This window comes from Monocercomonoides exilis (assembly GCF_001643675.1).
Source record: "Monocercomonoides exilis strain PA203 chromosome Unknown scaffold55-566112, whole genome shotgun sequence".
NCBI lineage: Eukaryota > Preaxostyla > Oxymonadida > Polymastigidae > Monocercomonoides > Monocercomonoides exilis.
This window is the reverse complement of record NW_027150600.1, coordinates 278,042-292,896: the sequence shown is the minus strand read 5'-3', so window position 1 is coordinate 292,896 and position 14,855 is coordinate 278,042. Positions and strand designations below refer to the sequence as shown.

At 36.5% G+C, this 14,855-nt stretch overlaps 2 protein-coding genes across 2 annotated transcripts; both read left to right on the top strand.

Annotated features, from left to right (window-relative positions):
* Positions 1-8,811: 8,811 nt before the first annotated feature.
* Positions 8,812-9,443, top strand: MONOS_16605 (uncharacterized protein; the record flags this gene model as incomplete). The annotated part of the gene is made up of 2 exons (XM_067869500.1): positions 8,812-8,841; positions 9,201-9,443. The coding sequence occupies 2 exons, from the start codon at positions 8,812-8,814 to the stop codon at positions 9,441-9,443; spliced, it is 273 nt and encodes a 90-aa protein (XP_067720242.1).
* Positions 9,444-12,935: 3,492 nt separating this feature from the next.
* MONOS_16357 (uncharacterized protein) lies at positions 12,936-14,524 on the top strand (the record flags this gene model as incomplete). The annotated part of the gene is made up of 3 exons (XM_067869268.1): positions 12,936-13,009; positions 13,111-14,403; positions 14,506-14,524. The coding sequence occupies 3 exons, from the start codon at positions 12,936-12,938 to the stop codon at positions 14,522-14,524; spliced, it is 1,386 nt and encodes a 461-aa protein (XP_067720241.1).
* Positions 14,525-14,855: the final 331 nt, after the last annotated feature.

Below are 14,855 nucleotides of genomic sequence, written 5' to 3'. Positions count from 1 at the left end.
AAATTCAAATATTTATTATTTTTAAGAATAAATGAAAAAGGAAGGAAAGAAGAAAAACCTATTCAGTGCCATTTTTTGAGTTCAAGAAAAGAGAAAAAATTGTTGAAAAAGAAATATCCCAAGTTGTTCTTTTTTATGAATTTTTCATCATCTTGTGAATATTACACATAGGTATAAGAATTTCATACTTTGACAATTATTCTTGTTCATCTTCAACAGAATTGTCTTATTTCTTGAATTATTGTTTTCATCATTGTCTTTATAACTCATTTGTTTGCTTGTTTTATTGAATTTTCAAATGTGATCTTTCATTCCTTTTTTATCAAAGAAGAGATATTTGAAAAAATTATTTCTATTTTCGATTACAAATAATAAATGAATTGGTTTGATTCTTGTTTCTTATATTTTTTTAACAAGTGAATTCAAAGAAGGATTAAAATAAAACAGACGATTCGATGAAAGAATGTAAATTAGCAACATTTTCAGAATGTTGATTATTATTTCAGACTTAATGACATGTTATTGTTTTGTTCAAAAAAAATATACGCATATTACGAGTTTTCTTTTTCTTTTCTTTTTTTCAAATCATCAATTGAATTGTGCCTGAAACAAAAAAAAATTTTTTTTTTTAAAACACATTCAAAAAATTTGAAAAGAAATGTCAGGTGTTCATTCGAATGAAGCTGTTTTTGTTGAATAACAATCATGGATGAGAATTGTGATATCAAAAATAATCATCCATACGACCTGGCTGAATCTCTCATTGAGTTGAAAATGATCTTTGTTATTTGTTTGTTATTTTTTGAATGGATTGAGTGTTTTTGTTTTCTCACTTCTTTTCGAACACTCAACTGAAACACAAGAGTTCAATCAATATATAAACGGTTAAATAGAGGAAAACATTCAAATGAAAATTTGAGTGATTGTTTTTGAAATCAAAACATTTTTCGGGGAATGTGTCATATTCTGATTCACAGTTATTTGCACTAGAATTTTCAAAAAAGCGTAACATGTTTTCAAATCATTATCTTCCAAACACACATTGTCATTGAAAGACAGAAAAGTTCATTTATGATTTTCATTTCAATATTAGATAGATTCATTTGTATTTGCGACAAATTGTTGATTCCAATATTTTGATAGGAAAAATATGAAATCAAAAAGAATCACACATATTCAAAATAAAAAAAAAAATCAATTTGTTTGAAATGATTTTCTCTTTCAAATAACTAATGTGTGAATATGTGTTGAGTTCATCCAAAGGAAATCTTCATTTTCTGTGAAACAATCATTTTTTGTTGAAACCACCAATATTTCCAGAAATTAATTCGGGTGCAAAACAAATATCCGAGTTCAGAAAAAAGATTGATTTTCAAGCATTTTTTTTTCACAATTCATCAAAAGCTCTTTTCTCCAAATAAATTCAATATTCTGGCTGGAACTCATAAATAAATCGACTTTTCATGTTTGTTATGAAATACAAGAACTGTGATGAAATATTGTTTGGAAACAAGAAATATGTGTTTTTCAAACAATTTTTATCAGAAGTGTTTTTTTTTAAAAACTATAAATTTTATTCACTATTCGTATTTTTTATAAAAAGTGATTGAAGTTCCATATTTTATCTCATATTTCTTTCTGTCATTCATTCTCCTTGTCATTGACTGAACTGAAATAATGTTTCAACCTTGAAGAGATAATACTACTGAACTCGACGGAGTACAAAATTTCAATTTCTAATGGATTTTTATCAGGAAATATGTTCTCAGTTCAATAAATCATTCAAATCAAATATTTCATTTTTTCAAAATTAAAATTAGTTTATTCTTCTTGTTGAAGAATGTTTTATTTTCTGAATCACTGTTATTCTTTCAAATCAAAAAATGAAAAATATGATTTTTTTGTTCAAATCAACAAAATATTTAGACAAAGAGTTTTTGATATCACGGTTTGCGGATTCACTGTTATCTTGTCCAAATGAAAAGAAATGTTATCTATTTCTAATTTTTCAAATATATTTTTTTTTTCACAAAAAAGAAACCAATACAAAACTCGCTTTTTGCAACCAAACTACTATCAACAATAATCACAATTAATAATAATTTATTATCTTTATTTTTTGTTGAATTCAAGTGGATTGATTATTTTTTTCGAATTTATTGATCGAAATATAAGTTGGAATGTGATTTGGTGAGAACAAAACTTATTTTTTTTCTCCAGAAACACCGAATACTTCTTGAGCAACGACGTGACATCGCGAGCAGAATGGAGAGGTTTGCCAGGTGCTTCATTACCGAAAATGTCATGTCTTCTTTCAAACGAACAATAAACAGTTTTGTATCGAAATCACTGAATTTCCTCATTCTGTTTGTTTCTGCAGTTGTTCCACAATAAGACACTCACAGTTACTGGGCATCCACCAACAGAGTCTGGCGCATGAGCAGCTTCAGCGAACCTTTCCAATTTGTATTTTGGATGAAAGGAGGGGAAACTACAAGAAACGAGATATTTTCACGAACACTCAAGATTGTGTGCGATTGTTCGAAATACTGGTTGCATATCGCCAAACATGAATTCTGCCGCATGGATTTCAAATACTTTTTTTTTTGGACAACAACCGATGCTGTATTTGAATTTATTTTTTTTTTTACAAAACATCGCAGAACAGAATCTCTCACAAACCACGTGGAATGAGAATATTTGGAGTATTGCTACATGATCAAGCGTATATCCGATATTTTCTCTTCGAAGCCTTTGCCGACTTGTGCCAATGACGATTTTTTAGTTGCTTGCCACAATTTCTCCGTTGATTTGAACAAAGCGATTTGTTTGTCCTCACATATGAGCGAAATGCAATAATTCGTATCACGGATTGAGCTGATGAAGCTTTTCGCAAGCATTTTTGGAGATTGGTTCTTGATGATTTTTCACTGATCCTTTTTGAGTAATTCTCCGTTCCCTCCAAAGAAGCCTTGTTGGAGCCTCGGAACATGATTTTCGACCAAGCATATTATTGTCCTCCTACAAAGAAATTCTACATATTTCTTCACCATATTCATTGCTCAACCACCTATTTCAGCCTCAATGGAGAAACTTTTCCAAAGAAACGATATGAAAAGACAAAGAGACTGCCATTTGCCATTCAATCAATGATAAATATCCTTCCCCTGCCATCATTGGTTCTATTTGATTGCTGCATTTTTTGGAATATGAGGCCATCTTCAACAACAACATCATCATTCTTCACTGATTCACTCAAAAAAGTTCTTATAACGAAAATGAAATTATTTCTTCGTTGTTTGTTTCAATCACATTTCAATGACAGATCAGAAGAAGGCGACTGAGGCAGAGAGATGGATGAAGAGTGTTATTCGCCAATTGTTTTCTTTATTGAGGAGGAAGCAGCCAAGCAATTTGGATGAAGAAATGAAGATGGGACGAAATATTCGTTTGATCTTTGCAATGGAAAGGGGGAAAATGGGTGAAGAGACATTCAAATTGATGATGTTTGAAGGTTTGTTTGTTTGTTTTATTGGTTTATTTATTTTATTATTCAATTTATTTTATCTGTTGATTTTTCATCAGAAAAGAAGAAGAAAAGCACAATTAACACGATATTTCTTTTCAACATGGCTATCTTTTTTTTCAAAGGCAAGAACTGAATTCTTTAAGGAAACAACAGGATTTGGCGACTAAGGTGCCATGGAGAATGAACAGATTGGGAGGCATAGGAGAAAGGAAAAGGAAGGCTCAAAGAGCAGCAAGGAAAATGAAGGAATGAGTGAAGAACAATAAGAACAATTCGATCACAAAAATGAAGAACCGGAAAGGCAGTTGGAAACGAGTGCATTTGTCATTCAGTGCTATTTATTCGGTGCAATTTCATCCACATTCTTTTACGCACAGCACCAGCTGAAAGTGTGCTGTGAGAGAGGACTGGATGAATGGAGGATGAAGGGAAGAGGGAAGAGGGAAGAGGGAAGAGGGAAGAAGAAAGAGGGAATGAACGAGATACATTTTGCTGAAGGAACAGAGGAACGACTGCCGAATGGAAAGAGGGCATTACCAATAAGATGGGAAAGGTAACCATTTTGATGCGATTTTTGCTGCTGGCACGGGATTATTGATGAAGAGCGAAATGTGTTTTATGATGCTCATCATGGGAAATGCAGCAGTGATATTCAATCCAGCACTTCAATTGTTATTGTTTCCATTTTTGTTTCACTTTTTTCATTTTTGTCAAACAGATTTTTGTTTTTGGCTTTCGCCAACATTATTTGATCAACAGATTGAATTTTATTATCACACATGCTTATATTTTTAGCCAGCCGATGCATCGAATAGCCATTTGGAGCTGAAAAGCTTTCCTTAAAATGGACAATCCTATTTCTCCATTACATTCAACATTGTTTTCTTTTGTTTTCTCCTTTGTTTTGATTTTTTGTTTTTTCTCACACAATATGTCGTTCAATCGACATGTGTTGTTCCAATCAATTTTCATCCAATAAAGAAAAAGTAAAAAAAATATCATTGTTATTCAGTTTAAGTTGATAAAAGAACAATAATAAAAGATAACACAAGGAAATAAAAGGAAAGAAAAGGAAAAGAAAGAATAACAAATTGAGATGAGGATGAAGAAGAAAATGAGGAATAAAAAGAGGGATAAGAAGCTTTTTTTGAACAAAAAAAATTATTGATGAAAAAGTTGGAAAGAACAAATGAATATTAAGCATATCCTTCACAATTAGCAAGAACAACAAATCTCTGATTCTGTCTTTCTGCTCCTCCTTCTTCGTTATCTCAAATATTTTCTTGGTAAAAATAACAAGAGAATGGATATTGAAAACAAGATTCTTGAAGATCTAAAATTGCTATGAAATTAACCTAATTGGCAGTGAACAATTTTTAGAGGAAAATTTGAAGGAAGAAGAAATAGCAACCAGATGGAGAGGAGGAGAATGAACGGTTTAAATTCGTTTTTGTTCCAATCGAATTTTTATTTTTGCCCGTCCCAATGACAGAAATCTTCTTTTCCTTAATCTCAATCGTTGTTGCCTCATTTTGATGATTTCCATCCAGCAGCGTGACTGATAAGCTCAGCTCTTCCAAGCCCGTCTCCACTGCGTGTCCCACCGTCTGGCATGGAGCCGATTCGCCCATTCCACACATCCCACTCGAGTCCTTACCATTCACCCCCACAAACAGAACCTTCGACCATTCGTTCAGCCACGTCTTTTTTGATGTTTGATCAAATTTCCAGGCACCTGCATTCGAGTAATTATACGCATAACACACTCTCTGGTCATCTGTGTTTGTGGTATAACATTCATGAAATGGATTTCCTGAACCCAAATAAAGACTGTAATGATCTGCATATTCAACATCATGTCCAAGTGGAGAATTGGCCGAACATTTGCATTCGTGAAAGAACAGGAAATAACAATAGATTCCATCGCACGGTGCAGTTGCTTGAAGCGGATTAAATCTCAATCCTCCTCCATTTGCAGATGCTGAACATGAAATAAACTGAATGCTCCTCATTTTGAATGCTGCAGGAACAGTGTGACAATACATTCCTCCACCCCAAGTCGATGTCAGTGAACACGAAGTGAAACTGCAGTCAAATACACACGAGCTCCCTCCTTCTCCATTTTCTGTTCCAATGCATCCAGATCCTGAAACCTGAAAATTGTACAATCTCAACCCTCCTCCATCGATACGAGCCTTGCACATCTGGAAGTCGCACCCACTGACAAGGGCACATGAACGTATTTCGCAAGCATACATACCTCCCCCGCCATAGTTTTGTGCTGTGCACGAATTAAACACATTGCTCACCATTTTGATCGTCTTGATTGCATGGCACATGACTGCTCCCCCATGGTAGTATGCAGTGCAGTCATTGAATGAACAATGCGAAACTGAAAGTTCTCCAGAATTGAGATTGTACATACAGATTGCCCCTCCACTCGATACCCCGTCCGTAACGGAATCGCTTTCTCCTGTTGTCCTCGAACCGCTCCACTCACACCAAGTGAATGTGTTTGCTCCATTGAACGTTTCGTTCTGTCTGTCTGGCTTCAATGGTGCCTCTGCATTTCCTTCGCAAACAACGTTTCTTGTCCGGCAGCATCCAATGAATGATGTGTTTGAGGCTGTCAGAGAGGCATAGGGATTGTTCAGAGAAGGGACAATTCCTCCATCATATGCATCGCAAACCGATGAAAATGAGCAACTGATCATCATACAAGTGGTTTTGGTTGACATTGCGGTCGAAGGTGAGCATGCATCATTTGCTGTTGAGATGTTGAAAAATGTCAAATGAGAGAGGGATATTAGGGGAATGGAAGGGGATGAGAGGAATGGGGCTGATGAGACACAAAAAGAAGAGAATCGTGATTCACTCACCGAAATGCTCCCTTCAATGCCTTCTCCATCTCCTTCTCTTCCTCTTCCCCTTCCCCTTCCTCTTTCTCCTCCTTCACTCGCTTTTTCTTCACCTCCACCCTTCTCCCTTCCATATCCCTTCCCTCCAAACAGCCTTCCCGAGTATATCTCTCCCCCTCTTCTCCACCCTTTCAATGTGATGTTCCTCAACACCCCAATGCTCCCACTCAGATCAAATGCCCCTCCCTCAACGTCCTTCCCCATCCCCACAACACACCCCCTCACCACAACCACGCTCCCTTTCCTTCCACACACCAAACAACAATTATCATCATTCTCCAATGAAATTTGATTTAACTCAACTGATGCATTTTTAACCACCAAACTCCCTTTAAACACACTCACACCACTAACTGCTTCAACACATGACGCGATTCCCACAATGAACAACAAACTCAACATCTCGTCAAATTTGTGTCAACCTCGCCAAATCAATATTCTTATTGTTCTTTTATCGCTTCCCCTCCCCCTTTTCAAAGCACCTTTTCCATTTTGCAAATCCCACCTTTTCCATCCATTTTTTATATTTCCCTTTGCTCACTCATCCATTCCCATTCCATTTCCCACCTTCTGCCATCTTTCTCGTGATTGCCTCAAAATCCATCTTTCCTCATCCCTTGCGCTTTTATCCAATGAAGATATTCTTCCAAAAAGATCCTTATCCATATTTAAAAAAATATATTATAATATATTGATAAAATGTTATTTCTTTTATATAAAAAAAACAATTTTTCAAACCTTGTATAATCTCCATTCTTCATTGTTTCTGTCTTTCTTCTTTCTTCTTTCTCCTTCTCCAGATTATTTTTCCTTTCTGCAAACGCACATATTTCCTCCATCTCCATCTTCCATCATTCATTCAACAGCTTTGTGTCTCTTCTGCTCCTCCAAAAAAACATCCCATTTCCATTCTCCTGTTCTGCTTCCAGCTGAATGGCTCCTTCAACTTGTGCTTCCAAAAATAGGCGAGGACGACTGAGAAGAGGAAAAAGTTGAGAAGAAGAAGGAGATGATGATAATTGTTAAGAAAGGTAAAAAGAAGGAAAAAAATGAAACTGATAAAATTGAGAGAAGTAGATAATGGCGAAGAAGGCGAAGAAGAATAAGAAGAATAAGAAGAAGATAATGACCAAAAATGGGTAAAAAATATATAATTTCAATTGTGGAGTGGGTGCATTCGAATACAATGACGGCGAAGAAGAAGATGATGAAAAAGAAGACGATGCTATCGAGATCTCAAATAACGGATATTTTCTGGTCGAAGATGGCTTCAAAAAAACCTCGTTCTCTGCTCTTGTGGATAACCCTTCGATGACACAATACAAAAGGCGATAGCAAAATGATTCAAATCCATTTTGCCGGTAATTTTCCTCAGTTGCTTGAATAACGCCAAACTGTCTGTTTTTCTCGTATTTTCGCCTCTCAAGCCAAGCAATGAAAAGCAGTTCCATCGCTCCCCCAGGTCTATAAAGTCAATGTCTTTCCATTCTTATCCCAAGAAAGGCACCTTGCTCTGTCCCAACCAATTTCAATCTCCTGTTTCAGTTATTTGCCCCAATCTCCCCAACAAAAATTTTCTGAAAATGTCCTCTTCCTCTTTTTAAAAACGCTCCCTTTACATAGAGATTGATCATTCTTCCTTTTTGGTCTTGGACATCTTCCAACCCCGTTGATTTCTGCTCCATTAAAATTCATTTTTCATCGCATTTCAATCCATCGCGCATGCTGAGTCCAAAATGAGTAACATAGATATTTATGATAAAATATATTCAGGCTCCAATGATATATTTGTAAGATAACATTTGTCTCGCTTCATTGCTGTTCTCCTCTGCATGGAATAAATTGTCCATTTTTAATAAATCGTCTGAATCACCACTTTGGAGAGGATACGGATGGAAATATCTTCACAACAAATAGAACAATTTAAAATACATACATTGAAAATTCTTCATTTCCATCGAAAATATTGTTGCTCCACAGCCATCCATCAATAAATATGAACAATTTCATCTTCCATTAAACAGATATTCTTTTGTAACACCCTACTGTTTCACTGGAAATATTTCACTTGGTCAACCTGTTCTTGTTTTAGCTTCTGAATCTGACTCCGTTGACAGTTTCTGAGCATTTGGCATTTCTTGATCATGTTCCATAACGAATAAGAGCCACAAAAGAAAAGGAGCACAACTCGATGTGTCGTTGCTGAATGGGCATATGAAGACAATGCGATAACAAAGGGATGGATTTATGGTGTGGGGTGATGGAGCTGAGTTTTTGGAGGAAACAGGGTTACGAAGGGGAAAGGAGCGATAAAAGAATATTTATTGTGGAAAAGAGGTGTTTTTGGGAGGTTTTATTGGGAAGATGGATGTGCGGAGGATGGATTGGGATGAGGTTTGGAGGGGTTGTTTTTTCGATTTTTGTGAGTTGGAAGGTGTTTAGGCAGTGTTAATTATTTGAGAAAAGGAATTTAATGTGGAGGAGGTGGGATAAGAGGGGAAAACAAGAAGGGTAGAAGATGGGTGGAGTGAATGGAATATATTTATTGGAGGGGAAGAGAGAGATGGAAAGGAAATGGAGAAGAAATGGAAAAGTGATTTTTTTTTTTTATGTATCGAGAGAAGGAGAAGGCATATGGAGCAGGGCAAGAGGGAGAGTATTTGTGAGTGAGTGTTTGATAAGAAAGAGAAGTGGGGTTGAAGAAAAAAAAAGTGAGAGATATTTATTTAATATTTTAAATTTTTTATTGAAAGGACAGTTTGGACGCGCCTCTCATTTGCGGGGCAAGGGATGGAGGTGGGGGCGGAGGAAGACGGGAAGAAGGAACATCAGCGCTGGCGCTTTGCATTGGAGGTGTGAAGACAGAGGAAGATGAGGAGCTGATTATGGGTGTTGTCTCGCAATGGAAAGAGGCAAAATATTGGAGATATTTGTTTTTTTATGATCGGGTCATTTGGGGATGTTGCAAGAAATGGGATCAGAACAGTGGGAGATGACGAAGGACAGAGGCACATGCGATAGGAAATCGAATATTGGAGATGGAGAAGAAGGATGAGAGGGTAGAAAGGAAAAATACTTGGAGAAGGAGAAGGAGGAAAATGGAGAGAAGAAGGTGGAGACGATTTGGGCAGGGGATAGGAAGGGACTCCTCAGATGGAATGCTCGTATCTCTTCAATTTTTTTATTGAACGGAGCTGGTTGAGCTTTTCTTCTGGAAGCAGAGCCGAAGATTGGAAACAAACAATTTTAGGGAGCATATGAGAAGCAGAGAAAGGGTAGATCTGTTCTTTTGGGAGAAGGGAGAAATTTGTGGAAAAGAGGGGAAAAGAAAAAATAGTCTCCGAAAAAATGGATAATTTGAAAGGTATTGGCTTGCATTTTTATTAATATTCTTTTTTTCAATTTTTCGTATGTTATTTTTTTAATATAAAAATAGAATTTTTGCAAGAATATTCAATGGCAATGCATTGCACTTGGAATAAGGAAAGAAGGCGGAAAATGACCATCCAAAGAGGATATTTCGGGGAAAGCATTCCAATCAGAAGGGGCAGAAGAAATAGAAAAATGTGAATTCAAGCTTGTTTGGATGTTTTGCGATATTTTTCTAAGAAGTGAAAGGAAGAGAAGGGGTTATTGAATAGAATATTTCTGTGAGTGAGTCAAGCTCCATTCCTCTCATCAATCTTCATTCCCCTTGTTTCCTTCTCCAAACTCACTTTTTTCAATATCTCCACAGCATCTTCAGATTGCCCATCTCCAGCAACTACATTATCCCAAATATCGTGTTTTATGAGTAGTTGTTCATTTTCATCAGTTTGCGATGCATATGATGGCGGGATTGTCCCTTCCCTCAACAACCCCTTGGCTTCATTGTCTGCCTCAAACACCTCATTCGTTGGATGTTGTCGGACAAGAAACGTTGAATGCATTGGAACTGCAGATAGAAAGTTGACTCCAGGGAGGCAAAACACAACAGATAATGGAGCAAACTCATTCACTTGGTGCGAGTGGAACGGATCGAAGGCTAATGGAAGCAAAGATGATTATGCTGATGATGCTTCCAATGGTGGAGCAATTCGAATGTACAATCTCAATTCAGGAGAACTGACAGTTTCGCATTGTTCATTCAACGACTGCTATGCTCATTATGCTGGAGGAGGGGTCATGTGTTTTGGAATCAGTTCGGTTGAGATTGAGCACAGTTTTTTTAATTCTTGCGAAGGACAAAATCGCTTTGGAGGAGGGATGTTTGTTTATACGATTTCATCGTGTGTTCGGATCAGCGGATGTGAATTCCAGAATTGCAAAGCAAGTTATGATGGAGGAGGACTTTTTCTCGAAAATTTTCAGGTTTCAGGAACAGGATGCATTGAAGCAGAAAATGAAGGAGGGGAGAGTGCGTGTGTGTTTGACTGCAGTTTCACTTTATGTTCAATAACTGGCATATGGGGCGGAGGCATGTTTTGCAAAAATGTTCCCAATCAATTCAAGATAAGAAGCGTCAGCTTTATTTCGTGTAATGCATCGACCAGGGGAGGTGGATTTCATTTGGAGCCAATAAAGCAAACTTTGCCAGCTGATGGGCTTTATTGCTATTTCCTCTTCTTCCATGGGTGCAAATGCTTGGGTAATCCTCCACATGGGCACGACATGATATACTTGGATAATTACAATTTATATTTTAATTCTTCAGGAAATCCGTTCCATGAATGTTACACCACAAACACAGATGGCCAGAGAGTATGTTATGGATATGATTATTCGAGTTCAGGGAGTTGGAAATATCAGCACACAGAAAAGTGGGATTGGCTGAAGGACAAGACGATTTATGTGTCAGTGAGTGGAAATGATACAATTCCACTTTGTGGGGCGAATGAATCAAATCCGTGTCTGACAGTGAAGAAAGCGTTTGAGATGTGTGAGGTGCAGATTAGCTTGACAATCACGCTGCTGGAAGGGGATCACAAAAGTGAGACAGCAACAATTGATATTGGAGAAAAGAAAATTTCAGTCATTGGGAAAGAAAGGGAAACAAGTTCGATTGGAACAGGAGCACTTTCATCATCATCTTCTTCCTTCTCATCTTCCTCTGCTTATTATTTCTCCTTCTCGACATTTTTTATTTAAAAAAATGTTCTCCAATCGCTTCAGTTCACTTCGTGTGAACATAAAATCAGCAAACGGCTTCAAATCTATTTTTCTGCTTTTATTGGTTTTTGGAAGCAGATACTTGAGATTACGAAGAACTTGGAGCAGAAAGACAGAATCAGAGCATTTGTTGATGCTGCTAATTGTGAAGGCATTGCCAAATTCATAATTATTATCACCAACTTTATCATCAATAATTTTTTTTTCAGAAAATATAAACCTTCATTGCCATCTTTTTCATTTTCTTCCGACTCTTTGTCATTATCATTGTAGTCTTCTTCCTCTTCCTCTTCTTCGTTTTTCTCGTCTATGCATTAGCTTCTAGTTGTAGGAGTTAATTGAGTGGAAGCAGAACTGAAGATTTTTTAAAGGGGTGGTTTTTGAGGTCAAAGGGAAGCGGTACCATTGGCAATGGGACATACAGCAGAGATGGGGCAGACGGGCTTGCAAATGGGAAGCGACGATATTTTGAGAGGCACAAGAGAAAGAAATAGAAGAAAGTCTGTGAAAGGTGAAATAATAAGAGGCATGAATTTATATTTTTGCTTATTATTATTATTATTATTATATAATTATAATCTTTGCAAAAATGCTTTCAGCCAATTCGCACACATGAGATGAGGAAAGATGGGTTTTGAATCGGGCCTGGAAAGATTGCAGAAGGTGGGAAATGAAGAACAAACAGAGAATAATCCAGATGAAATATATGAAAAGAATGGAAAAGATGAAGTTTGCGAGATGGAAATGGCATTTTGAGAGAAGGAGGGGAAGAGGCAGAAGAGAGAGCGGAAAGCTGATGAGATGACTAAAGAAGATATCTAACAGAAAATCAAGAAGAATGAAGAATGAAGAATGAAGAATAGAAGAAGAAGAAGAAGAAGAAGATTTCGAAAAGAAAATGATACTGATTTTTCAAGTTTTTAATATAAAAATTTTTTAATATTACATTTTTGAATTTAAAAAATTATTAAAAATTTTGTTTTTATAAATATATATTTTTAAAATGATAATAGGGACTTTTGCACAAACATTCAAAAGGAATGGATGAGAATGGAATATGGAAAAAAAAGGCAGAAGTTAACAACAGCCAAAAATGGATATGAGTTCAGCATGCATGTCAGAAGCTGTGGAAGAGATTGAAAAAGAGATTTGGACTTTTTCGTGAATATTGCGACATTGTGCGTGCATTCAAGACAAGCACATTGCAAATGGGAAAAGGAAAAAGGAAGAATTTTCTTAGAGAGAATCGCATTTCTCATCTTCAACGGCATTTCGCTCGTCACATTCCATTCCCCTTATATCCCTCTCCAAACTCACATTTTTCAATATTTCAACAGCAAATGATGCATGTTCACCTTCAACCACTGCGTCAGCCCAAACCTCATGTTTTATTAACAGTTGCTCATTCTCATCAGTCTGTGATGTGTATGATGGCGGAATTGTTCCCTCTCTGAACAATCCCTTGGCCTCTTTAACTGCCTCAAACACATCATTCATTGGGTGTTGTCGAACAAGGAATGTTGTATGTGAAGGAAATGCAGATAGAAAGTTGACTCCAGAGAGGCAAAACACAACAGCCAATGGAACAAATACATTCACTTGGTGCGAATGGGATGGATCGAAAACAACAGGAGAAAGTGACTCGTGGGCTGATGGAATGTCAAGCGGAGGGGCCATCTGCATGTACAGTCAATCGTCGGCCGCTGTGTCTGTTTCGCATTGTGCATTCAATGAATGTGTTGCGTATTGGTGCGGTGGAGGTATTAGTTGCTACAATATTAAATCAGTTGAGATTGTGAACAACACCTTCGATTCATGCGTTGCACAAAATTATTTGGGAGGAGGGGCATTCGTTTATACGATTTCAACATGTGCTCGGGTCAGCGGATGTGAATTCCAGAATTGTCAGGCACACCACGATGGAGGAGGTCTTCATCTTAATAATTTTCAGGTTTCAGAAGGATGCATTCCAACAGAAAATGGAGAAGGGGAGAGTGCGTGTGTGTTTGACTGCAGTTTCGCTTCGTGTTCACTTGCAAGCACAGGCGGTGGAGGCATGTATTGTGCAAATATTCCAATCACACAATTCAAAATGAGGAGCATTCAGTTTATTTCATGTTCAGCATCGTCATATGGAGGAGGATTGTATCTTTATCCATATAGACAGACATCACAAAATGATGTAATTTATTGTTATTTTTTGTTCTTCCATGAATGCAAATGCTCTGCAGCCACTCCATATGGGCGTGATGTGATGTATTATGATTACTACAGTGTATATTTATCTCAAAATAATCCGTTCTATGAATGTTACACCACAAGCACAGATGAGAAGAGAATGTGCTATGCCTACAACTACTCAAATACAAATGCTTGGACATTTCAGCACACAGAAAAGAAGGATTGGTTGAAAGACAAGACGATATATGTTTCGGTGAATGGAAATGATACATCTCCGCTTTGTGGGGCAAATGAAACAAATCCGTGTCTGACAGTGAATAAAGCGTTTGAGATGTGTGAGGTGCAGATTAGCTTGGCAATCACACTGCTGGAAGGGAATCACAAAAGCGAGACAGCAACAATTGATATTGGAGAAAAGAAAATTTCAGTCATTGGGAAAGAAAGGGAAACAAGTTCGATTGGAACAGGAGCCCTTTTATCAGCTGGAGCGCTGTTTAGTGTGTCAACAGGTCATCTGGGTTTATTACACATAAAGGTTGACTGCAACTCAAATGCAAATCCTTCTTCGCCGAGTGTGGTTGTGGTGTCTGATGGAAGTGGGTCACTCTCGTTGGAGTACGTTATTATGTATTTATTGTCATTTTTTATTTTTTTCATGTTTGATAATGAAAATAAAGCAAATATAAATGTGGTAGTTTTTTAATTCCGGATATTTTTTAATAATCATAGGAGAGCAAAAACAAGTTAAAAATGAACAAAACAAATTGTGACAAGTTTGAATATATTTTTTGAGTCATTCTTTAAAAAAAAATATACCCTCTGATTTTAATTTTGTTTTGTTTCGAATAAAGATCTCCAGAATTTGCGTTTGGTTAATTTCCAAATCATTTATTTATTCATTTTTTTTAATATTCCCCCTTTCCGCTTGTCTTTAGCAATTTGTCTCAGAAATGCAAGCAATCATCTGTTATTATTATTATTTCAAATATCATTTTATTATTTAATTTGTTTGAACGAAAAGCGTGAAAAGTTCCAATTTCTGATTTATAATTTTCTAAAAAAGAAAAGAAAAGACTGAA